The 26,546-nt window shown below is 43.6% G+C and overlaps 1 protein-coding gene across 2 annotated transcripts in view; it reads right to left on the bottom strand.

The window, feature by feature from the left end:
- Positions 1-26,546, bottom strand: part of TBCE (tubulin folding cofactor E) — a 93,819-nt gene that overhangs the window by 9,980 nt on the left and 57,293 nt on the right. The window contains exons 4-11 of one of the 2 annotated variants that reach the window (XM_058696202.1): positions 15,009-15,194; positions 9,696-9,784; positions 5,758-5,857; positions 3,912-4,014; positions 3,080-3,156; positions 1,969-2,064; positions 1,394-1,458; positions 1,223-1,287 (exon numbers count right to left, since the gene is read on the bottom strand). In XM_058696202.1, the coding sequence (XP_058552185.1) occupies positions 1,223-1,287; positions 1,394-1,458; positions 1,969-2,064; positions 3,080-3,156; positions 3,912-4,014; positions 5,758-5,857; positions 9,696-9,784; positions 15,009-15,194 (781 nt within the window). The remainder of the gene's footprint in view (positions 1-1,222; positions 1,288-1,393; positions 1,459-1,968; positions 2,065-3,079; positions 3,157-3,911; positions 4,015-5,757; positions 5,858-9,695; positions 9,785-15,008; positions 15,195-26,546) is intronic. The other variant, XM_058696203.1, reaches the window with a different exon arrangement.

Below are 26,546 nucleotides of genomic sequence, written 5' to 3'. Positions count from 1 at the left end.
CAAACTTTTCTGATAAATTTAACTTGATAAACGAGCAACGTCTTGCAATACGAGTACTACGTGAGGCCGAATGTCACATGATCACAACTGAGCCAGTGGTTCTTGAAATTCGCTTTGATATACGAGTGCTTTAGAGTATAGCTTGCCTCCGGAACAAATTATGCTCATAAACCAAGGTTTTACTGTGATTCGATTAAAAATGGGCAAAAGAAATGAACACATTTCTCCAAAGAACACATCCAGATGGCCAACAGATACAAGCAGATATTCAACGTCACTCATCATCAGGGAAATGCAAATCCAAACTACAATGAGGTATCATCTCACACCTGTCAGAATGGCTAGTATCAAAAACACAAGAAGCAACAAGTGTTGGTGAGGATGTGGAGAAAAAGGAACCCTTGTGCGTTGCTGGTGGGAATGCAAACGGGTGCAGCCACTGTGGAAAACGGTATGGAGGTTCCTCAAAAAGTTAAAAACAGAACTCCCTACAATCCAGTCATCGCATTACTGGGTCTTTACCCCCAAAATACAAAAACACTAGCTTTGGGATACATGCACCCCTATGTTTATTGCAGCATTGTTTACAAGAGCTAAATCATGGAAGCAGCCCAAGTGTCCATGGATAGGTGGCTAGATAAAGAAGACGTGGTATGTATGTGTGTGTGTGTATGTATACACACACACACACACACAAATACGCACACACACATACACACACATATATATAGTAAAATATTACTCAACCCTCAAAAAGAATAAAATCTTGCCATTTCCAACAACATGGATGGAGCGAGAAAGTATTATGTTACATGAAACAAGTCAAAGACAAATACCCTATGATTTCACTCATGTGGGATTTAAGAAACAAATGAACAAAAGGAAAACACAAGAGAGCGAGACAAACTAAGAAACAGAATCTTAACTCTAGAGAACAAACTGATGGTCACCAGAGGGGAAGGGGGTGGGGGTGAAATAGGTGACGGGGATTAAGAGCACACGTATCACGATGAGCACTGGGTCCCGTGGGGAGGTGTTGAATCCCTGTATTATACACCCGAGACTAATAGGACACTGCATGTTAACTCTACTGGAATTAAAGTTAAACACTTTAATAAAGAATAGTGTTAAAGTGAAATATTTTTTAATAGAAGGAACCTGCAAACTCCATCATAAGAGTGGAAGTGAGGATACAGTGTGCACATTGTGAAGAAGCTCTTACTTGTGAGATCTGATTGTCATTTACTACAAGGTACTGCAAGGAAGGAAACATTGATGTTTTGCGCCCTGGAAAAAAGGAGAATTAAGTTACACGGCAGAAGTGAAAGAAAGAGCAGAAGTATGGGCTACCGGGCGGGGGGGCGGGGGGGGGAGTAGAGTTAATCTCAAATACCAGTTCCTGCATCCGGAAAATGTATAGAAGAAATTCCGACGTCAGAAAGGATTAGTTGTTCTAATCTGAAATTTAAAATGTTAAATTTGATTACAAGGAACAATATGAAATGCTACAGGCGGTCAACCAGACTAGATTTGTAATGCTCTTCCCCCACCCTAGGTTTTTGTGCCCCATGAAATGCTTAGAAACCACAGAGTCCGGTTTAGGGCGCGCAGAGAGGACTGTTCACGCTATGTTGTGAGGGCTCCCCAGTCACCTAACTGCTCCTGGTGCCCATGGTGGTGCCACGTGTTAACGGGTCTTCAAGAGCAAACAGACATGATCTGACTTCCATAAGTTTAATGAATGAAGACTTCTGACATTAGCACCAGGCCGAATTACCCTTTCCTCAATGACCTAGTACAGACTGCGCACTACGTGGTCTGCAAACACCTCCTCTACATAAATTCAGAGAAAAGTTTCGCAAAGGGAATTTGTCTGTGAATTCCATCTGAGCAAGTACACAGAGCCTACGATCCATTCACTAAAAATCTCCTAGGCACTGCTGTAACGGCATTTTAGGAGCAAATTACCTGGGGAGATAGGCTATGAGAAACAGCTGATTTTCATCAATTAATGGATTAGAGGAAAGGTCTAATAACTTGACTGTCTGTAGAACATCCGCCGGCCTGTGTGGAAAATCAAAGTGTGTCAACATGAATTTAACCTGACTTGTCTTCAAAGATATATGGCTTTTAAAATACCTGCATTTGGTGTAAAGGAGGTGAAGGGAGCAGGAGGCAAGGGGACAGGACTGTGAAAGGGCAACAGGAGGGTGGGACCCTTGCAGTGCTGGAAATGTCCTCTATGTGGATGGACCAACTTCAGGATCCTGGCTGTGGTATCGCACCCATGGGAGAAAGTGGGTGATGGGTACAGGGAGCTCTGGGCATTATTTCTTATAACTGCATGTGAACCTCAAATCATCCCCCAAATAAACAGTTTCACTTAAAAACACCTGCATTCACCTGTATAATAAGTCGTTCCATACAGTGAAGTCTCATTAGCTTGAATCCTTTCATTGGGAATGTATTATAAATTTGCCCACGTTTAATTTCACATAGTAATTTAATGATATCAACAAAAGAGGCAAGACAACATATTTAATTTACTCAAGGAAAATAAGCTTTTCCGTAGACTCAGTACATCAATCTTACACACACAGTGCTACCTACAATGCAGGATTTGATCCGTATAAAAGCATTTCCTCTAGAACCTCCATTTAGAAACAGAAGTTAACTATATTTCTATGAAGCTACTAAAGTTCTGGTCTTCAAATATGTTTAATTCAAGGCTTACACTCCGATGGGCTGTGAGTAATTTGTGAGTAATAAGCATTTTCCCATTCTTATTTGCAAATCCTTAAAAAAAATAATGTTGGGGGGCGTCTGGGTGGCTTAGTTAAGTGTCTGATTCCATTTCTGCTCAGGTCATGATCTCACGGTCTGTGGGATCAAGCCCCACATCAGGCTGTATGCTGACAGTGTGGAGCCCGCTTGGGATTCTCTCTCCCTCTTTCTCTGCCCCTTCTCCCCATACTCTCTCTCTCAAAATAAATAAAATTGATGATGGGTATAATGGAGATCATGTGTTTATTCAGGATGACTGAATGGTGACACACGCGTGCACGTGAACCCTTGTTACCTTTCCGAAATGGAGATATCGTTAGACTTGAGGTACAGCTCCTCCAGGACCGGCCACCCGGGGGCGCACCGCAGCACCTAGAAGGGAAACTCTGGTCAGGGCGAAACAGCCTCTACTGGTCCTTCCTGTGTGTTTACTACCGTACCTTCCCCATCAATTCAGTTCAGTTACTGTTCGGGAAACAAAGTGCCCTACGGACATTTCATCGCAGACTCTAATTCAGGCCAGGAGTGCCAGTGGACGGGCGGTAACACTTAAAAACTTTAAAAAGGACATCGGGGGGCGCCTGGGTGGCTCAGTCGGTTGCGCGGCCGACTTCGGCTCAGGTCACGATCTCGCGGTCCGTGAGTTTGAGCCCCGCGTCAGGCTCTGGGCTGATGGCTCAGAGCCTGGAGCCTGCTTCTGATTCTGTGTCTCCCTCTCTCTCTGCCCCTCCCCCGTTCATGCTCTGTCTCTCTCTGTCCCAAAAATAAATAAAAAACGTTGAAAAAAAAAAAAAAATGAAGGCACAGTCGGGGCGCCTGGGTGGCGCAGTCGGTTAAGCGTCTGACTTCAGCTCAGGTCACGATCTCGCGGTCTGTGAGTTCGAGCCCCGCATCAGGCTCTGGGCTGATGGCTCAGAGCCTGGAGCCTGCTTCCAATTCTGTGTCTCCTTCTCTCTCTGCCCCTCCCCCCTTCATGCTCTGTCTCTCTCTGTCTCAAAATAAATAAACGTCAAAAAATAAATAAATAAATAAAATAAAATGAAGGCACAGTTGTGCCTCAATTGCCTATCAAGCCAAGAATTTAAAATTTCTTATCTCTGGGTAATAAACTAAAGAAATATGATTACCTCAGCCCATGTTATTCCTGTTCGGTTAAGAACCAAAACCTTCAGTGCAGGAAATGTTCCAGCTAGAGATGGTGAACCCGAGGGAAAGCGTAGTTTATTCTCACTGTGTAGAAAAAGAAGACACAATGTGCTGAATGCTTGCTCTCCAGTAGGCCCGAGTGAAAGTCATAGAAAGCAACAATTTGGGATTTAATATGAGGCATTTGGTTTGTTTCAACCTTAAAATGAAATTAAAGGTGCCTGGATGGCTCAGTCGGCTAAGCATCCGACCAGGTTTTGGCTCAGGTCATGATCTCACGGTTCATGGGATCGAGCCCTACATCGAGCTCTGTGCTGAGTATGGAGCCTGCTTGGGATTCTCTCTCTTTCCCTGTTTCTCTGCACCCCGCCCCCTGCTCATGCTCTCTCAAAATAAACATTTTATTAAAAAATGGAATTAATTAAAAACCAAAGGAGTCCAGACTATCAGTCCTACTGATACACTATACCAGAGGCTATAATTTTGCTTCTTCAGAGTCTCTAAACCCCTCTTTTCCACTAGGATGGATCAAATAAATCACCACCTTTTCAATTTTCTCTCATGATCCTCATCTCAGGACTCAATCCTGACGGTCTTTTTTTTATTTACTTAAAAAATTTTTTTCAATGTTTATTTTTGAGAAACGGAGACAGCACGAGCAGTGAAGGGGCAGAAAGAGAGGGAGACACAGAATCTGAAGCGGGCTCCAGGCTCTGAGCTGTCAGCACAGAGCCCGATGTGGGGCTCAAACTCATGAACTGTGAGATAATGACCTGAGCCGAAGTCAGACACTGAACCGACTGAGCCACCCTGGCTCCCCCTGACAGTCTTTTTGAAAGAAGATACCATTAAAACATGTTAGCCCTTATTTCCAGAAGAGGAGACACCGTGGGTCAACTTACACCCTTTGCTCTATTTGAAGCACAATTAATTTAGGCCTGACCATCTACTATAACTGAATCTGCCTGAACCAGGCACAACCCACCTATCTATGTAAAGCTGGCTCAAGTATGAAAGGGGATGCCTGGCTGAGGCCTTGGAAAATAAGGTTCAGAGATTGAAACTAAGCAAGATTTGAAAAGGCCTGGAAAATTATGGCGTTAGTGAAACACGTATCTTGATGGAAAATCCTTATCAGAACTGAATGAAACAGTAGTCCAGTGAAATTATTCATTCCTAAAGCAATTAAATGCTAGAAACTTCAGAATGGAGAAGCACCTTTTTTTTTTTTTTTTTTTTAAAGATTTTATTAAGTAATCTCTACACCCAGCGTGGGACTCGCACTCATGACCCCAAGATCAAGAGTTGCACGCTCCAATGACTGAGTGAGCCAGGGCGCCCCCAACAAGCACTGTTCATAGCACCTCTCCAATTCTTCAGTTAAATACCAACTCCTCCAGATGGCCCATCCTTCATGGTTAGGCTCATGAAAAATATGGAGATCTTGCTCAATAGGCCAAACCCCCCCCAGCCAATCAAAGGAAAACACATTCCACCCCCCCACCCCCAAAAAGGGATACCTGGCTGGCTCAGTCAATAAAGCATGTGACTCTTGATTTCAGGATTGGGAGCTGGAGCCCCACATTGGGCACAGAGACTAAAAGTAAGTAAAACACACCCCTATAGTGAGTCACCTCGTGTGACCATTTGAAAAACTACAATAACCAAGGAATATTAAATACTAAGTCAAAGAAAAAGTTAGAGTAAGTAAAGTCTTAAGTTCCAGTAAGCTGTCTCCCCCCTCCTTCCCACAGCGATGTCGTGAGGGAACAAGGAAAGATCAGGAGTTTTATACTAGGTGACAAATGGACGTCCAAGGGTTCATACCTGAGATTGAGAACTTCCAGGTGTTTGAGCTGATCAGCAATACTTAGGACTTCATCCCATGAGGACAGCAGGTTTCTTGACAAATCTACCCTTCTGATATCTCAAAGCACACATTAAGAAAGAGTAATATAGAAGGATTCAGACAAGACATAACAGTAGTTACCTCTTAATTCTGGAGCATGGATTTTTATTTACTTATTTATTTTTTACCTTACACTCTCTATCTTGCTTGAAATTTTTCCTTTTCTTCCCTTTACTTTTCCCTTTATTTATTTATTTATTTTATTTGAGAGAGAGAGAGAATTTTAGCAGGCTCCACGCTCAGCATGGAGCCTGACATGGGGCTCAGTGTCACAGCCCTGGGATCATGATCTGACCCAAAATCAAGAGCCAAATGCTCAACCAAGTGAGCCACGCAGGTACCCTACTTTTTACCTTTTTAAATCACATAACTCTTGCTTCAGATCCTGTGTCTCCCTCTCTCTCTGCCCCTCCCCAGCTCATACTCTCTCTCAAAAATAAATAAACATTAAAAAAATATTTTTAAAAGGAGGCACCTGGAGAGCTCAGTCCATTAAGTGTCTGACTTCAGCTCAGGTCATGATCTCACGGTTCGTGAGTTCGAGCCCCACATCAGGCTCTATGCTGACAGCTCAGGGCCTGGAGCCTGCTTCGGATTCTGTGTCTCCCACTCTCTCTGCCCCTCCCTAGCTCACACTCTGTCTCTCTCTCTCTCAAAGATAAATTAAAAAATTTTTTTAAATTAATCACCCAATTCTTTATTTAGAAATGAAAGTTTATCATATACTGCAAACTTAAGACAAACGTCTACAATCGAGTAAATAAGAACCAAATGTTATAACCAATGCTAAGCCATCCTGAGGATGTCCAACAAAAAGAGAAAAGAGAACCGTGTTAGTGACTGATTTATTAAGCACCTAAGGTGTGTACCCGCAGGCCTTGTCCTGGGCACTACCTACGGCTGCGGCCTCACGGCAACGCACACGCCTTCTCCTACGGTGCATCATTCTGCTCTGCAGGAACCTCCAAATCACGAGTGGCATCCCCAGGACACGCAACAGGGGTTAGCATGGACAAATGTCCCAAAGTGCTACGGAGGATTTGGGAATTCAGGGGATAGATTAGGAGGACGGAAAGAAAAAGGCACCGAGCTGAATCCTGGAGGGGAGTGCCATGCCGTCCAGAAAGGCACAGCTTAGCAGAACCCCCGGGGACAGAGAAATGGGAAGAGAAGCTTGGAGCAGGACGGGGCGGCTAAAGGAGAATCTTGCATACTACTCTGCTATGGAGGGAAATTATTCAGTTCATCCATCTATCCCGCAAGTGTCGGGGCCCGGAGTATAGCAGCGAACACAACCGTCTCACTGGGGGAGACGGCGTCAAGCACGTGGCTCTGCAACATGCCAGGTACAGACACAGGCTCAGAGTAACAGAGCAAAGGACAGAGGAAAGGGGTGTGTGGGGGCTGCATATACACTGGTGGTGAAAGCCCATCTTCTCTGTGAAGGTGCCACTTAAGCGGAGCAGCTCAGCAAATGAAGAAATGCCATCTTGGAGAAGAGCATCCGGGCAAAGAGAATGATACAAGCAAAGGCCCTATGGTTATAGAATGCAGGTGACCTACGACAGGGACAGCGAGCTCCAGTGTGCCTGGGCGGAGGGGGTGCGGGGTGCTGGAAATGCGGTCACATGGGCCGCAGGGGCCGGGCCACATCGCCAAGGGCCCCGCAGGCCACTACACAATCTCGGCTGGTCCCTGACTGAAACGGGAGGTACTGGGGGGTCAGGACCCTCCTGCGACCGCTGAGCTGGGTGCTTTCACACCCCACGGTCAAGCTCCAGCCACCTTTCATTTCCATGACGCTGCTGACTAGGGGCTGTCGGAGTTCCTTAGAAACAGTGAGTCCAGTATCCTTCCCTCAAAGTGTAGGCCAGGATCATAAATATACCTGCTAGTCTGCCCAGAGCACATGGACGCCTGCATTCTGAAATCAACTCCAAACTCTAACAGTTTCACGCAGCGCCCTCACGCACGTGCACACACACGCACTGCCCCTCGTGCACGCACAGTCCAAGGAGCTCCTGGCGTTGCACGGTGCCTGCTCGCAGGGACAGACCCTGCGCCCTGTGCAGAGTCAGCTGCTTCCCAGCCCGGCAAGCTCAGGGCCCCGGTGCTCCTGCAGCTTGTCGTCGGGACTCAGGGAGGGACCTCGGAGGGGGCCACCGAAAAAGGATGACTTAATTACACACAGGCAAAACTTCCACTTCAGGCGGGAATTCAACCAGGAACCGTGAGACATTCATCACCACATCTGCAAATATCAGCCGTGACTTGATTATCTCACGAAACCTCATTGCTTCTAGTCTGGGGGACGCTTTCCCCCCAGGAGAGAGCCACGTAAAAAAGCAAGATGCTACCTCTCTAGCACACTGCTGACAACTCTGAGCAATCCAACTGCAGACGTTCCCAAACCCACCTACTGGCCACATCTTTTCTGATATGTTGAAAATAAGTCTTGAGCCACCCAATTCCCAATCTTCTCAAATCACTGGGGAGCCGGCCGGGCAGATCACAGAACGTTCCAGACGCTGCCGTGGCATCCCCTACCAAACTACACCCTCCGCCTCAGTTCCCTTAACCAGGGAGGAAGCGACCACGTTGGTTCAGCCCACGGGGGCGATGGGAAGGGCTGCTCACAGGCAAGGTGACCAGGTCCCGACCGACCCGCAGGCTGAGGAAGTAAGACACCCAGACATGCTGGCCGGGGAGCTCTGCTCTGATTTCGGTCACCATAAAGGATACACCATAGGTGTAGTTAGAAATAGCTGGCTAAAGGGGCACCTGGGTGGCTCAGTCGGTTGAGCATCCTTCCAACTCTTGATTTCAGCTCAGGTCATGATCCCAGGGTCTTGGGATTGAGCCCCATGTCAGCATGGAGCCCGCTTAAGATATTTCCTCCCTCCCTCCCTCCCTCTCTCTCTCCCTCTTTCTCTCAGGGAGCCCGAGTGGCTGAATTGGTTAAGCCTGACTTCAGCTCAGGTCATGAATTTCATGGCTCCTGAGTTCGAGGCTCTGTGCTGACAGCTCAGAGCCTGGAGCTTGCCTCAGATTCTGTCTCTCTCTCTCTCTCTCTCTCTCTCAAAAATAAACATTAAAAAAAAAATGTCTTTAAATATTCTGTCTCTCTCTCTCTCTCTGCCCCTCTCCCCCACTAACATGCCCTTTCTAAAATTAAAATTAAAATTAAAAAAATTTTAAGTTAACTGCCATTTGCCAGTGGGAGTTGTTGTGTTTTTAAACTTATCTCCCATATTTTTAGTTGTGGGCATGAAAGCAACGTAGGGCAAACACACACACCCCACTTCTAGGAGAAGGTAGAGAGAAGAGATTATAAGCCCTGGAAAAGCCTGTTTGGAGGTATTGTGACAGATGCACGCAGCTGCCTGAAACAGGAGAGAGGAGTCTGCTCGCTCACAAGGTGGCGGTCCAGGGGCCCCGGGGCTGGTGCAGGGGCCCTGTGATGCGGTCAGGCTCCTCCTCTGCTGGCCCAGGCCGTGCTGGACGGTCATCTTCACACAAGACGGCGGCTGGGCCCTGGGCGTCCTGTCCACACTCGAGGCAGGGAGCAGGGTAAAGGCTCTGGGCAGAAGGCAGACGCCAGCCAGGTCTGGCCCCTCATAAGAAGCCCTGTCCAGAGACTTCTGCTTGACATTTCCTTGGCTGGGGCGTGCACACTGCCTCACCTGCAGGCAAGGGGGCCTGGGAAGGCGATTAACTCACCCGGGCAGCCACCGCACCCGGTGAAACAGAGATGCCCTTAGGAAGACAGCTGGGGACAACAGACACAGGGCAGGCGACTGGCGGGGGTGTGGCACCAGGGCCAAGCCCAGCGTCCGATACTCCGTGAAAAGGATACTAGGACACGCTTTGGCAATTGCTCCTTTGTCGCCGGCACAACTCACCACGCAGTTCCTCAGAGAAATTTCCTGCAGCTTGCTCAGCTGACTGCATGAAAAAGAGTTCACACGTATGTACAAGCATGTACATGTCCCCTGGCTCTTTAAAACCTAAAAAGCATTTCAGACATATCAAAAGTCACCAAAAATAACAAATACCGGCACCCACCACCCACTTTAAGAAATAAAGCTTTAGGGGTGCCCGGGTGGCTCCGTCGGTCGAGTGTCCAACTCTTGATTTCAGCCCAGGTCATGATCTCACAGTTCATGAGTTCGAGCCCTGCGCTGGGCTCTGTGCTGACCATGCAGAGCCTGCTTGGGATTCTCTCTCTGTGCCCCTCTCCCCCACTCTCACTTTCTCTCTCTCAAAATAAACAAATAAACATTAAAAAAAGAAAGAAAGAAAGAAAGCTTTAAACTACAAAGAAAAAAAGCAAGCATCACACACACTACAAATAGAAATGAAGTCCTCTGCGTTCCTCCCAGAACATTTCCCTTCCTTCTCTGCTCCCTTTGGATAACCAGTATCCTACACTTGGTGTTTATTTAAACTTGAGCATTGAATAGTTTTACCACACGTCTGCATACCCCTAATTATAGTATTCCATGTATAATGAAATTTGATATAAACGGTATCCTACCATATATATCTCCCTCCAACCTTTTCCCCGTCAACAGTATATTGGTCAGCAGTGAGATTTAGCTATACTGACCCTTGTACTCTAGAGCCACTCATTTTTATACATGATAGACCACAAGTAATTTTTTACTCCTCTGGTTATTCCCAACCATGCTGTGTACCTGCTGCTCTCACACATGAAAGTCTCTCTAGGGTTACATCCTGGAGAGCGTGCGTCCCTTCAGCTTTATTACGTAATCTCTGAAGCCACTTCTTCGGTGCAGAGAATCTGCGTTTTCTACTCATTCAAAGAGCCCGTGTGTCTAGTCTCCGAAGAGTATCTAGAACGTGAAATCTGGAGACCCATCGCCGGGGTTCAAATCCCAATTCCACTACTTCCTTTGGACTTCAGGAAGTTAAAATCCCTGGGCCTCCGATTCCACAGCTTTAAAATGCTGTGGCATACACACGTGTTTACAGCATCATTACCGCAGGAGCCCAAGGGTAGAACAACCCAGGAGCCCATCGATGGATGATCGGATAAACAAAGGGCAGTGCATCCACACGGTAGAATACTACTCAGCCTTAAAAAGGAAATTCTGACATAAAATACACTGTGGGCAAACTTGAGAACATGATGCTAACTGAAAGAAGTCAGTCGCCAAAAGACAATACCGTGTGATTCCACTCACGTGAGGTTCCCAGGAGTCAACTTTGCAGAGACAGAAAGCAACATGGTGGCTGCCAGAGGCTGCGGATGAGGGAGGGAAATGAGCTGCTGTTTGATGGGGACAGAGTTTCAGTTTGGGAAGGTGAAAAGGTTCTGAAGATGGAGGGTGCTGACGGCTGCACAACAATGTGAATGTAGTTAGCACCACCAAACTATACTTAAAAATGGTTAAGATGGGGGGCGCCTGGGTGGCTCAGTCAGCTGAGCGTCTGACTTCAGCTCAGGTCATGATCTTGCGGTTTGTGAGTTCGAGCCCTGCGTCGGGCTCTGTGCTGACAGCTCGGAGCCTGAAGCCCGCTTTGGATTCTGTGGGTCTCTCTCTCTGCCCCTCCCCAGCTCATGCTCTGTCTCTCTCGCTCTCAAAAATAAATATTTTTTAAAATGTTTTTAATAAATAGACAAATGTGGGGCGCCTGGGTGGCTCAGTCGGTTAAGCGTCCGACTTCAGCCAGGTCACGATCTCACAGTCTGTGAGTTCGAGCCCCGCGTCGGGCTCTGGGCTGATGGCTCAGAGCCTGGAGCCTGTTTCAGATTCTGTGTCTCCCTCTCTCTCTGACCCTCCCCCGTTCACGCTCTGTCTCTGTCTCAAAAATAAATAAACGTTAAATAAATAAATAAATAAACAAACAAACAAATGATAAAAAACTGACAACCTTTGAGGGAAACACTCAGATGAAGACACAGGCACTTACTATTACAATCATCAGAATCTGGGGGAAAGGCAGCAGCAAAGGTCTAACACAGAACCTTCTAAACCTGCTCAGTTCACAGCACTCTTGGTGTTTTAGTAATTTTTTCAGTGTGTCCCTGAGACAAACAAAACACCTCAGTTTCCATTTAGTAAGTAGTTAGGGCCAAACAACTTAACTATTTACTATTTATTTGTGTCAGCTGGGCCCTGCACAACTTCCCAAACCCTGGAATCAGATTGGACATCACTATCTCCATTTCTTGTTTCCATGATGATTTTCAGGAGATGCTTGCTTTTTATCACAGCCATCACCAAAAACCCAGCTTTGCAGGGATAGGACACCCACAAAAGGAACCGCAGGAATATCATGAAACTGAACAACCTCAAGCTAATAGCTTGCTCTGTGTCCAACAGAGGTCACCATTCCCCTCTAAAGTTAAAAATACCCTGCTGTGCCAGTGAGTTCACTGCAGTGCCCGGGGGACCTCACTCCAAAGCCAAAGCCATGTCCAAGAGAAATCCCACATACTGGTTTTTCTTTTTTTAATCCAATTTTTATAAGTCTTAGTGGTACAAACTCAGAGCTGGTCAGCTGGATATTATTAAGGAGGTAATATGATGGCTTAAAGTAGAGGTTTCTTTCCATCCTTAACACAGATGACTGAATTTCACTGCACAATCTCACTTGTTATCCCCAGCAGCTCTAACAGCTTAGGTAATGTTTTGCAAATGAAGAAACTGAGGCTTAGAATGAGGCATACTAGCTCTAAAAGCTAGAAAGTGTCAGGGTTAGAAGTTGGCTTAGCTGACATCTGAACCCAGCTTGACTCCATCATTGGTCATTTCCAAGAAAGTCACTGGCAATTACTGAACACAATCATGGTCAAATAGTAGGGTCATTCCCCCCCCCCCAAATTCTTGAGTTATACAGTTGTTCATAAGCTAGGGGAGAAAAATAGGTTTGCAATTTGTCAATATTGACAGAATTGAGGTATTCTCTGAAAGAGATTAACCAGTAAGAAAAAACTGTGCCTCTTTTGGGGTAAAAGATACCACGATATGTGCATTTTTTTCATTACTTGCATTTTAAATGGAAAAAAATAAAGCCAAGAAGTCCAACCCTATGAAGCACATAGTTCTTCAAATCTAAGTAAACCAGTAGGATAAAAAGCAAAAAATACTCATGACAGTTATCTCTCGGAGGTGGCATTAAGTCATAACCTCCTTTTGTTCAATTTATAGTTCCTAAATTTTCACCAATGAGTGTAAACTGCTTTGTGATTTACTGTCAAGTTGTTGCGTTTTTAAAAATCTCAATTTATGGGGCGCCTGGGTGGCTCAGTCGGTTAAGCATCTGACTTCAGCTCAGGTCACGATCTCATGGTCCGTGAGTTCGAGCCCCGCATCGGCCTCTGGGCTGATGGCTCAGAGCCTGGAGCCTGCTTCCCATTCTGTGTCTCCCTCTCTCTCTGCCCCTCCCCCGTTCATGCTCTGTCTCTGTCTCAAAAATAAACATTAAAAAAAAAATTTAAAAAAAAATCTCAATTTATTCCAAGTTTTTTTTCCTCCTTCACAGTTTTATTTTTTTATTGAAAAAAATTACTTATAGGAAAGTATGTGCATTAGCCTACGTATACATAACTACACATCTCCGTGATTTTAAGTGAGTTTGCACAGGTGACCACCACCCAGATCAAGAAATAGTACAGGGTCGCCTGGCTGGCTCAGTCCGTAGAGGACGTGACTCTAGATACCAGGGTCGTGAGTTCAAGCTCTGCGTTGGGTGTGGAGCCTACTAAAAAATAAAAAAAAATAAAGTGAAATGATAAAAAAAAAAAAAAAAAAAAAAAAAAAGACATAGTACATTCCCAGGACTCGGGAAGGCCTCTTTGTGCCCCTGACAGCTGCTTCTCCCTCCCCTTAAAACTGTCTATTCTGACTTCTAACACTATATAGATCAGTTATGCCTGCTTTTGACCTTCGTATACACGGCATCACACGACGTGTACTTCCTGGTGTCTGACTCCTGGACGCTATGTTTCTGAGATTTCACCCACACTCTTGCACAGAGCTGTTGTTCGCATGTTCACTGCTGACAGTACGCCACCGAATGAATGCAACACTATTCATCCGTTCTAGGTTTACAGATATTTGGATTGTTCCCGTGAATTTTCCCTTGTTGTTGTTTATGGGGGTCATCTATGCTACAAAGCAGAGGTATCAAAGAAATGAATTTATTCTTCAACACTGTCACCATGTGCACTTTATATTTTGTATTATGTTAAATATTAACAACAATAACAACAGATAAATAAGATAGCAAATAAACGTACTTAGAACAAAACCACAGTTTAATTCTTTCACTTGAGAAAGTAAAAGATTGCAGCCCTAATAAGCCACGCGGCTACAAACCTCCTCTCCACAGCGGCCACCAGGGGTCGCTACGAAGTCACCTCATCCAGGTCAGGGTCAAACACCACAGCACTGACCATCAGTTGACCTGCATATCCTGGGAGGTTCTTGTGCACTTGTGTCTTTGTGGGAACATGAGCTTCTACTCACTCTGATTCAGACAGTGCATTGGAGCAGAAAGCCCCTCTGCATAGAACCACAGTGTCCAGAGAGTTTCAGACAACAGAATGTTTGCATGCACAGTTCTACAATGGATTCTTTAGTGCCCCTCAGACTGCTACATAATAATCTGAGGTCCTTCTAAAAGCAAAAGCCCATGGTATTCTGATTCAGGTTTGGAATGGGACCCAAGATTCTGCAGTTTCACAAGCAGCCCATGTGACAAGGGTGTGCAGCCAGAGATGGAAGCTAACTCAGTTCTAGATGGCACCAGCATGCCACAGGGCAGGTGAGGCCTCTGCTCCCATTTCTGACTTATCTCCGGTTAGAAATATCACCATGAAATAAAAAAGAACCAAAATGTCAGTCTTAGTTACTTATCATACAAGGCAGTTGGCATAAATATGAATAATGGGCAACCCAATGTTTCAATTCCATCTGGAAAAGCCCAACAACCCTATACCAAATTAAGAATTTTAGTTTCCCTGAAGACTTCAATCCTCAGATTCGTCTGATTTCAATTTGTGTTTGTGCAGGAAGGCCAGACCAGTTTGGGAGCAAAGTGTTGAGTATCAAAACACAGTCAGTCGGGTGAACTTCATTCAATCCTGACCGGTGATGAAATGGTCAAAGTCAGTTCTGCCCTTATCAACTCTACATACCTTTGCTGTTTTATGACAGAGTCAAAACCAATAGTTTCCACAGGTTTATTTCCAATTGTAACAAGTTGCTCTTTTCCATCTTCCTCTGGTCCATCTTCTAACACGTAGCGATTATTCACTGCAGTGAGAAAGTCCACTCCAAAATTTACTTTGTTTGGACGAACAAAGGATCCTCCTGTTGGGTGCCTGGGGAGAAAGGAGAAATGGAACAGATAAAATATCATCAATGTGGACATTTAAACACAAGGACACATTTGAAAATCCTCTGTAAATTCAGTCTGCCAAGAATGTAAAATGTCTGCATTTACAAATTTGTTCACAAATATTTAGTAGCAAATAAAAGCAATCACACATTTTTTAAAGATTATCTTTTTCAGTAACCTCTACACCCAGTGTGGGTCTTGAACCTACAACCCTGAAATCCAGAGTTGCATGCTCTACCAACTGAGCCAGCCACATGCCCCAACGATTACATAATTTACAAAAAGAGAAAGAAAATTTCATCCACCAGAATGGTCATAAATGCAATGTTCTGAAGGCCAGCAAATTTTTCTCTATGCCGAAAAATCAAAATCAGCATAAAAGGAAATATACAAATGTATAACTGATACGATTCCTCAAAAAGGGTTGTGAGCTTATGCAAGCGTATCAAGTCCCAACAGGTCAACAAACAAGAAATAAGGAACAGACAATTTGCACAAGAGGAAACGGAAGTATTAAATCCATACGGGGAAGTTTCACCTTGCTAATTAAGAAATGCAAATTCAAATAATTAAATTATTCTCAACAAAACTGGCAAAAAATAAAGAAAAATCCTAACACCTCAAGGATCTCAAGACTGGATTTTTCATTGTATAATCCTACTCTAGGGAATTTGTCAGCAGACAATCATTTAAAAATAAAAACAGGGGCGCCTGGGTGGCTCAGTCAGTTGGGCGTCCGACTTCAGCTCGGGTCACGATCTCACGGTCCGTGAGTTCGAGCCCCGCGTCGGGCTCTGGGCTGATGGCTCAGAGCCTGGAGCCTGTTTCAGGTTCTGTGTCTCCCTCTCTCTCTGCCCCTCCCCCGTTCATGCTCTGTCTCTCTCTGTCTCAAAAATAAATAAAAACGTTAAAAAAAAAATTAAAATAAATAAATAAAAATAAAAACAAAATTGCATTTACAAAGCTTCTGTATAATAGCATTTATTTGTGACTGAGGAACTCTGGACACCATAAAAAAAGCCCAGCTGAATAAGAACTATTAATTCAACCAGACAGACGCAGTCATTAAAAATTCTAGCTGTAACACTTAATGAAGTTACAAAATAATGTTGAGATTTTTAAAAATCGAACCAAATTGTACATGACACACCTATAGAGGAATCATATCCAGACAGAAAAGGACTGAATAAGGACACAAAGAAATGAAAACATTTAAAAAACAACTTGAACTAAATATATTTTAAAAGCTTAAATATGGGGCTTACACAGAGAATGTGGGAAGAATTCTACAGAAATACAGCATATTTTACCACAATTTCAGCTATTAGAACAATTCTTAGTAATAACCTCTAGCAGGATTTAATGGAAAGACTAATTATATTACTGTGTGCAATGGCCACTCTGTCAGGCTTTCAAGAGAGTCAAAGTGGATCTTTGGACCCCTTAAATGTCACCATCCACTATTACATCATGGCAACAAGACCTTATTTTTAGGATAATCTAAGTATGCGCTATAAAACAGCTATACATGTTAATATTAATCACTTAAAAGAGTAAATGATGAAATACATGAATGGCCAAAAATTACAAATACTATTTCGGCTCGTTACCTTTAACTCTTAAAGAAATTGAACCTTCCTAGAACTCACCAGAATTTAAAAGGATGAAAATTTATATTGATAAATTTTGACCATATCAACATACACTTTTTTTTTAAAGTGGGGCCACAGAGAGCACCCCAATGTGAAAGGGACTTGTGATCCCCAGAAGTCAGAAGTGATGTCTCAGGGAAGCACAAATGGCACAGAGGTCACTAGACCCCCCCCCCCCCAGAGTGTGGTGTCCTGGAAGGCAGTGACGAAAGGGGACGTAAAGGGGACGTGTCCAGTGCTATGGAAGGATGTGAGGGGACGGCTGAGGCTGGCCACCAAACCTAGCAACTAGAAGGCGACCCTGGTAGGAGCACTGGGGCGGCAGCCTGGCAGGTGAGTTCCAGAAAGGGAGAGGACACTGGGCCCAATGGCTACTCTCTCCCAGAAGGGCTTTACCGCAAAGGGGAGAAGGGCACAGGGCAATGGCTCAGCAGAGGGGATTAAAAGAGGGAATGTCTTAACGATGGGAGGGTACATCTGGTCTGTGTGCTGTTGAAAATAATCCAATGGACAGGGGAGAATGGAAGACGCAGGAAATTAAATTTTCTGTCGCAGCAAAATCAAGTTCTGGGTCTCTACAGTATGTTGTGATATCAGAGGATCACTGACTAGTGGAAGCTTCCTAGAAAATATTACATTTTACCCTAGGATAGGTTCATGCTGTAAAAAAAATGCAGTTCTGTTTTAAGAAGTGCAGTTACATTACTCAGCTAGAGAGCTCAAATACAGCTAGCATCACTTCTTAAAGAGTTCAAAGAGATCTTCTTTAGAGATTATCTAGGCTAGGACTCCTCAAACATAACCTAAAAGCAGGGGGCCTGGGTGGCTCAGTTAGGTAAGTGTCCGACTCCTGGTTTCAGCTCAGGTCATGATCTCATGATTCGTCAGATTGAGCCCCACACTGGACTTGGTGCCCCTCTCTCTCTCTCTCTCTCTCTCTCTCTCTCTCTCTCTCAAAATAAATAAACTTAAAAGACAACACCTAAAAATCAGAAAATCACCTGAAAAATCTTACTGGATTCCACCCCAGGGATACTCATTCAGTGGGGCTGGGTTGGAGCCCAGGAATTTGCCTATTTAAAACAATACTGAGGGCTCCTGGGTGGCTTAGTAAGTTAAATGTCTGACTTCGATTCAGGCCATGATCGCACAGTTCGTGGGTTCAAGCCCCACACTGGGCTCTCTACTGTCGGCATGGAGTCTGCTTCAGATCCTCTGTCCCCCACTCTCTCCCTCTGCCCCTCTCCTGCTGGTTCTCTCTTTCTCTCTCTCAAAATACATACTTCAGTTGGGGATCCTGGGGTCCACTGTTAGAGAGATCACGGCTATGACCCAAAATCTTGGATTTCTGACTACTGGTGCACTGCTATCCTCTCCCACGTCTCTGTCTGGGCTTATAGATACAAATTAATGGCTTCTTTTGGTAAATTGAACACATTCCTTAAATTCCTAATTAACCTATACATTCCTCAGATGGGAGGCAGGATCAGGATAGACTGGGAACAGCTCTGGAGTCAGGCAGAGCTGGGATCGCCCAGGGCTCCATTACTCACTGGCTATATGACCTCAGACAACTGAATTTACATTCTCAGCCAGATGCCTCAACTATAAACCCCTATCATCAAATGAGGTTATTTATAAGGATCAAATACACCATCACTGCATTGCCCAGTGCAAGCCATCTGTCCTTTCCATACAGTACTGTATCTCATGTACCATTAAACATAAACCCACATGTTCTCAAACACTGGGATATCCCAGAAGCCATACTCTCTAAACTCAAGTGGCTGCCAAACTTGTTCAGATGGGCTCCTGCGGTGTAGAACATCAATGATGACATAATTTCGTGATACAAACTATGTAGTTTTGCTAAGAAAAAAAAAATGCAGTTACTAATACATGCAAGATAAAGTTCACACACGACATCGGGCACAAAGCTGCTATCTACTGCTACATAAAAACTGCCCCCAAAGCATAGGGGCTGAAAACAATGATTTACAGGGCACCTGGGTGGCTCAGTCCATTAAGTGTCCAGCTCTCTGGCTCAGGTCACAACCTTACAGTTTGTAAGTTCAAGCCCCACATGGGGCTTTCTGCTGACAGCGCCGAGCCTACTTGGGATCCTCTGTCTCTCTTTTCTACCCCTCTCCTGTTCGTGCTCTCTCTCTCAAAATAACATGAAAAACAAATAAAAGCAATAGCCATTATCACGGCCTGTGAAGGAATGGAACTCTCTATTCGGGGCTCTGTCAAGTGCTTTGTATGTGTTGTTTATTTTATTTTATTATTTTTTTATTTTTTTTTTCACGTTTATTTATTTTTTGAGACAGAGAGAGACAGAGCATGAACGGGGGAGGGTCAGAGAGAGAGGGAGACACAGAATCCGAAACAGGCCCCAGGCTCTGAGCTGTCAGCACAGAGCCCGACGCGGGGCTCGAACTCACGGACCGCGAGATCGTGACCTGAGCCGAAGTCGGACGCCCAACCGACCGAGCCACCCAGGCGCCCCTGTTGTTTAGTTTAAAAAAACACACACAAATTAAGAAACTGGAAGCAGCAAAACAAAAGGTTATTATAAAGGAAGATTAAAGGTTATTACAAAAAAAGAAAAACAAGCAAAACCCTCCAGAAATATGGTATCATTAATTTGTGAATTTCTCATCTGTAAAACATTTAACTTGTGCATAAAAGTTTAGACACCAATGCTTTGAATGTTCCAAAAGAGCATCATGCATTAAGTGATATTACACAACTCAATACTTTGACAGTCTGGTAGGTGCTAAGAATGAGGCAAGGTGCTTTCATAATACAGGTACCTTCATTTGAATAGGCTCATCTAGAACTCTTAGGTTTACTGGCAAGATGCGCTTCCAAGAAACAGAAATGCGCCCTCAACAAGGAACACACCATGCCTCCGAGTAAGAGGAAATGGCGACATGCACCAGGCTGGATTTCAAAACCATGCAGCTTACTATTGTCTGCTAGGTGCTTCTCCTTCTCCTTTTTTGAACCAGAATATCTACTGTAGTTACTCTGACCCTCTCATCACTGCATGCTGGGTCTGAGGAAGGCCGGTAACTTTTTACTTCCCAGACCTCGGGATCCAGGAGCTCCTGATGGGCACCTACACCAGAAAATGCATCCAAGGAGCCTCACTGGCACCTGGAAGTAGTTTGGCAACACCTTAGATTTCGAGCCAGGGCCAAAAGGGGTTAGACTCTTGGGGGTGAGAGGAGCGAATGTGACGTGGGGAAGACAGGTGAGTAATGGTGACAGCTGGTGAACTGTGGTAAGTTACTTCCACAGACGACTCCAAGCCCACATGCCCTTTGGCAATGGGATTTTGCCACTTGTCCCATCAACAAAAACCTATTCCCCCTCCTCTTGAATCTAGACTCACCCAGTGACTTGCTTTTACCAAAAAGGAGTGAAGCCTGAGCCTTAAGAGGCCTCGCAGCCTCCATTTTCACCCTCTTGGAAAACAGACACCGTAAAGAACCTCATGCTAGACTGTGGTGAAGGGCCGTGGGAAGAAAGAGAGAAACTGACCCATCTAGAGGAGTTCAAGCCCCACGCTGGGTGTAGAGATTATTTAAATAAATAAACTTTAAAAATATATACTCTTATGCCTCCTGAAAGGATGTGTATCACAAAAAGAACCTTGGGTCTAATGTGTATTCGACAAAGAAGGAGAATCTTTGTGGAATCTTGCAGGACAACCAATAGATTGGTAAAAAAGAATGGTACTTTTGTCCTACCACAGGCATCAAACAGGATCCTACGTGTAAATGCTTATGAAGATAAAGTAGCACAACAGAAGCAGTATTATCGAAAATAAAACATTTATGGAACTGTATAACATTTTCAATAAAATATTATGGTTGAAACAAATGCTTCAATAAAATATTATGGTGCTTTTTCTGAAGTACATTGCAGAGATCGCTTTTGGATTATCTCCTTGCGTTTTCTGTCAGGGCAGCACACAAAGAGATCTTGTGTTTACTGCCAAATAAATGCTACTAATGGTAAACATCTCATGCGCACAAAGCTGAACGAAGCCCCAAGATGTAGTCAGGTGTTGAAATAACTCCAGACAGTTTAGGATAATAGTTATATATCTCAATCTATCTAAATGTGTACAGGGGCGCCTGGGTGGCTCAGTCGGTTAAGCATCCGACTTCAGCTCAGGTCACGATCTCGCGGTCCGTGGGTTGGAGCCCCGCGTCGGGCTCTGGGCTGATGGCTCAGAGCCTGGAGCCTGCTTCTGATTCTGTGTCTCCCTCTCTGTCTGCTCCTCCCCGTTCATGCTCTGTCTCTCTCTGTCTCAAAAATAAATAAACGTTAAAAAAAAAAAAATTAAAAAAAAATGTGTACAAACAAGTAGGTTTTGCATCTAAGCGACAGTTACGAGAATCTCACATTTATAAAACAGGTTTTAATTTACAAACTAGTGAAATCTGACATTCTAATGAAATGCAAGTATGAAATTTATCAAATAGTACTGGTTTGCCTTAAAGGAGTAACATGGGGGGGCGTGGAAATGGAGGAAGATTTATCTTTTTTCTGTTTTTTGGAAGATCTATTTTTCAAACATTATGTGATTTAAATGAAAAAATAATCCTAGTGGCAGTAATCAAATGAGAAAAAAAATAATAAAAGGCACCCAAATTGGTAAGACAGAAATACAACTGTCACTATTTGCAGATGACATGATACTATATATAGAAAACCCTAGAGACTCCACCAAAAAAACTATTAGAATAAATCAATTCAGTAAAGCTGTAGGATACAAAATTAATACACAGAAATCTATTATGTTTCTATACACTAATAATGAAGTAGCAGAAAGAGAAATCAAGAAAATGATCCCATTTACAATTGCAGACGCAATTACCTAGGAACAAATGTAACCAAGGAGTGAAAGACTTTTACTCTGAAAACTGTAAGACACTGATGAAAGAAATTTAAGAGAACACAAACAAATGACAAGATATCCCACGCTCATGAATTGGAATAATAATGTTGAGATGTCCATACTACCCAAAGCAATTGACAGATTCAATGCAATCCCTATCAAAGGACTGTCAGCAGCACTACAAACAATCCTAAAATTTGTATGGAAGCACAGAAGACCCAGAATAGCCAAAAGCAATTCTGAGAAAGAAGAACAAAGTGGATGTATCACAATCCCAAATTTCAAGCTACACTATAAAGCTGAAGTAATCAAAAACAATAAGGTATTGGCACAGAACACATAAATCAGTGGAAGAGAATAGGGAGCCCGGGGGGGGGGGGGGCAGGAGGGGGACCTCTATGACATAGGAGGCAAGAATACAATGGGGAAAGAGCAGTCTTACAATAAATGATGTTGAGAAAACTGAACAGCTACATCCAAGAGTGAAACAGGACCACTTTCTAACACAGTGTGCAAAAATAAATTCAAAATGGATTAAAGACCTAAATGTAAGGCCTGAAACCATTAAACTCCTAAAAGGAACATAGGCAGTAATCTCTTTAACAAGATTTTTCTGGATATGTCTCCTCAGATAAGGGAAACAAAAGCAAAAATGAACCATTGGGACAACACCAAACTAAGAAGCGTTTGCTCAGGAAGGAACCCATCAACAAAACAAAAAGGCAGGGCACCTGGATGGCTCAGTTGGTGAAGCATGCAATTCTTGATCTCGCAATTGTGAGTTCAAGCCCCACAGTGGGTGCAGAGATTACTTGAAAACAAAGTCTTAAAAACAAAAAGAAAGGAGAAGGCAACCCACTGAATGGGAGAAGATATTTGCAAATGACATATTCATTAAGGAGTTAATATCCAAAATACATAAAAAACATACAAGTCAACATTAAGAAAAAACAAATAATCCAACTAAAAGATGGGTAGAGGACTTGAATAGACATTTTTCCAAAGAAGACACACAAAGGCCAACAGACACATACGAAGACACTCAGCATCACTAACCCTCAGGCAATGCAAACCAAAACCATAAGGAGACACCAGTCAGAACAGCTACCACCAAAAAGGCACTAAGTAAGTGTAGGCAAGGATGTGGGGAAAAGGGAACCCCTGTGCACTGTTGATGTGAATGTAATTTCATGTAGCCACTAAGGAAAACAGTATGGAGGTTCCTCAAAAAACTAAAAATTGAAATACCAGGGGTTGCTGGGTGGCTCTGTTAAGCATCTGACTCTTGATCTCAGCTCGGGTTTTAATCTCAAAGTCGTGAGCTGAAGCCCTATGTTGGGCTTTTAAGTTGGCATGAAGCCTACTTAAAAAAAAAAAAAAAAAAAAAGAAAGAAACAAAAGGAAATACCATACAATCCAGCAATTCCACTGCTGAGTAATTACCCAAAGAAAACAAAAAACACTAGTTCAAACACACATATGCATCCCTATGTTTATTGCAGCATTATTTAAAATAGCGAAGATACAGATGCAACCTAAGTGTCCATCCATAGATGAATCCAAAAGAAAGATGTGGTGTAGACAGACATACAAATACACAATGGGATATTTACTCGGCCATAAAAAGACTGCAATCTTGCCATTCACGACAACACAAATAACACTACGTGTTCACGACAACACCCTAAAGGGGATTGTGCTAAGTGAAATATGTCAGAGGAAGACAAACACCATATGATTCCACTTATATGTGGAATCTAAAAAACAAATGAACAAACAAAATAAGAACAGACTCCTAAACACAGGGAACTGGTGGTTACCAGAGTGGGGAGGAAGGTAGGGATAAGTGTAACAGGAGAAGGGGATGAAGAGGTACAAACTTCCAGTTAAAAACAGGTCATGGGGGTGACAAGCACAGTATAGGGAATATAGTCAATACTATTGTAGCAATAATACATGCTACATACATGTGTCTGTATGGTGACAGTGACTGCGTTTATTGTGGCGAGCGCTTGACGATTGACAGCATCGTCAAACACAATGTTGTACACCCAAAACCAACAAAACACTACATGTCAACTATACATCAACAACAAAATACATGAAAAAGCATAAGCACGCAAGTTTAAAAACTAGCACAGTTATAATAAATGATAAAACAACAATGCAAAACAAATACCATGGTTTTCCTTTTTGTTCTTAAAAATCTACACTTTTTAAACAGTGGTAATGAATCATTCAAGAAGAAATCTTTATTACTCTTTAGTTCAGCTGCAGGCAGATGAAAGGAGTTGGAATGGTATGTATTAGGTAGTTGCAAAGTAGATGCTGTGCCCTTTACAGATCAAAGGATAACATCAAAGATCAGTCTCCTCTGGCACATTCCTGGAGGGTTTCTCAGAAAACAAAACGGCCCCACAAATAATGAAAAATGACAGTTGATTGAGTGTCCACCAGTAACAATAAATCTCCAAAAATAAACTAATAATTTACATAGACTCCACAGAGATTCTAGATTAATATGGAGATGTTGCAACCCAACACCAAAATTCTGAACCCTGTCCAAAGAGAAAACATATGGGGAAGGAGCAGAAGGAGGAGGGCCCAAACGTTTTACTCATTAGCATTCAGCGTGTTCCAGTTCCTTCCTCTTCCTGCCCACCAAGTACAGATGATGCTAACAAAAGGACATCCTGATCATGGCCCTGGTAAAAGTGGAGACTCCCACAAACCCCTGTAATCGAGGCTCAACCTGTACCATTATCTCCAACGGGTAATTTCAGAATGCCAGTTAAATTTGAATTTCACCATGCATTTTGTATGTTTATTACCTGCATCTGGCAATCTTCAAAGGTAAAGGGTCCCCAAGAGATTACAAAATTCTCCATAGGAAGCATTTTCTCATTTGGGATTTAGATGCTGCATCCTGGGAAAGGCTGGGTCCCTGGGGAGACTCCAAAAAATGTTGTTGATCTTCATAACCTATTTGCTGCAGGCATGTTTAGAGCCTTCCAGGCAAGCTCGCAGAACTAACTGTTCAATTTCACTCGACTATGTATATTGCTGTATGTGAGAGGTGACCTGGCGAACTCATGTTCCCAATGGAAAAACACCCGGTTAGCTAAGCATCTTTTTGTAGACTGCTCCTGAGTGATGCAATTTTTATTTACCCTGATTTATGGGAGTCTTCCAACTATGAAATTCCTCTCTTCTTCATCTTTTGCAAGCCATCAGTACATTTAGTGACTTTTTAAAAAAATTCTTGCAACACTTTACACCACACCAGGGAAAGTAGTTTAGACTGATTCGTTAATGCCATCCCAAGAACCTCAAAATGCTTTACAACAATCTTTACGACAATCTTTATGGCACACACAGGATGAGTTCATCAAGATTCTATTTTGTAAGTTATCCAGGATTGTGCACAAAGTCTAAACAGGGTGTTTCCTCTGATGTCAGGTATTAGATTCCATTCACTGGTGCCAAAGAAAAGTCACATTTTTTTTTTTTTTTAAGATTTTATTTTTGAGTAATCTCTACACCCAAAGTGGGGCTCAAACTTACAACCTGAGATCAAGAGTCGCATGCTCCACCAACTGAACCAGCCAGGTGCCACAAAAAGTCACACTTCAAGATTTCTTGCTCACCAGGGGCGCCTGGGTGGCGCAGTCGGTTAAGCGTCCGACTTCAGCCAGGTCACGATCTCGCGGTCCGTGAGTTCGAGCCCCGCGTCAGGCTCTGGGCTGATGGCTCGGAGCCTGGAGCCTGTTTCCGATTCTGTGTCTCCCTCTCTCTCTGCCCCTCCCCCGTTCATGCTCTGTCTCTCTCTGTCCCAAAAATAAATAAAAAACGTTGAAAAAAAAATTAAAAAAAAAAAAAAGATTTCTTGCTCACCAGAAAAATTAGGTAACTGCTTGGAAAGAGGGCATTTTAAATAAAACCTGAGCAGTGGAAGGCTGTCCCACACAGTTCTGTTTACAGTATACTCTCTGGGTTGAAAGAAAAAACTGGAAATCACTCTGCTATCTAAGGGACAAGGTGCCGAGAACATCAAGGTTCATCACCTTAATTGAATGTCTCTACTCCCCAAGAAACAAGAGATGGAGAACAGCACCCAGGAAAGCGCTGCTGACCGGTTCATAGCACAAATTCTAGGAGAAACTGTAAACTAATATTAACTGGTAGTGTCCCAAATATTTATTATGGGTAATAGCTCAGGAGATCACCCTATTTATTGCAGGTTATATCAGAGATCAGGCTGCAACTACAGAGTGACACGAAATGATCAAAACTCAGGTTTAGAGGGGGCCTTAGGAGGCGATCTGGTCCACTCCCTAATCCTCTTCTGACACACTCACACCAACTACTGGGGGTGGGGAAAAAAAACCCACAGAACGATCTTATTTTTAGAGGCCTCCAATGAAGAGAAATCCACAGCCAGGATTTCATCAGCTCAACTAAAATGCTATCTTCATAACCCATTGCCATATTTGGTCATCAGTGAAAAATATTAATGACACCTGTCATAACAATCTCAAAGAGTCAGAGTAAGGATCAAATGTGATAAAATATGGCGACACTATAAACTAACTGTACAAATGTTTATTCCCTGGGTTAAAGTGAAACCCATATTCTTCCGTCAGGTGATTATTAAAGGAGAGATTAGACCCTGGCAAATGTTATTCCACTTTACGCTGGAGTCTCATGAGATTAAGGTGAGGCGAGCTGGACGTGGGAAAATCTACTGAGAACGACGTGTGCCATGAGT

This window comes from Neofelis nebulosa, chromosome 13, assembly GCF_028018385.1.
Source record: "Neofelis nebulosa isolate mNeoNeb1 chromosome 13, mNeoNeb1.pri, whole genome shotgun sequence".
Lineage (NCBI taxonomy): Eukaryota > Metazoa > Chordata > Mammalia > Carnivora > Felidae > Neofelis > Neofelis nebulosa.
This window is presented reverse-complemented; position numbering and strand designations above follow the sequence as displayed.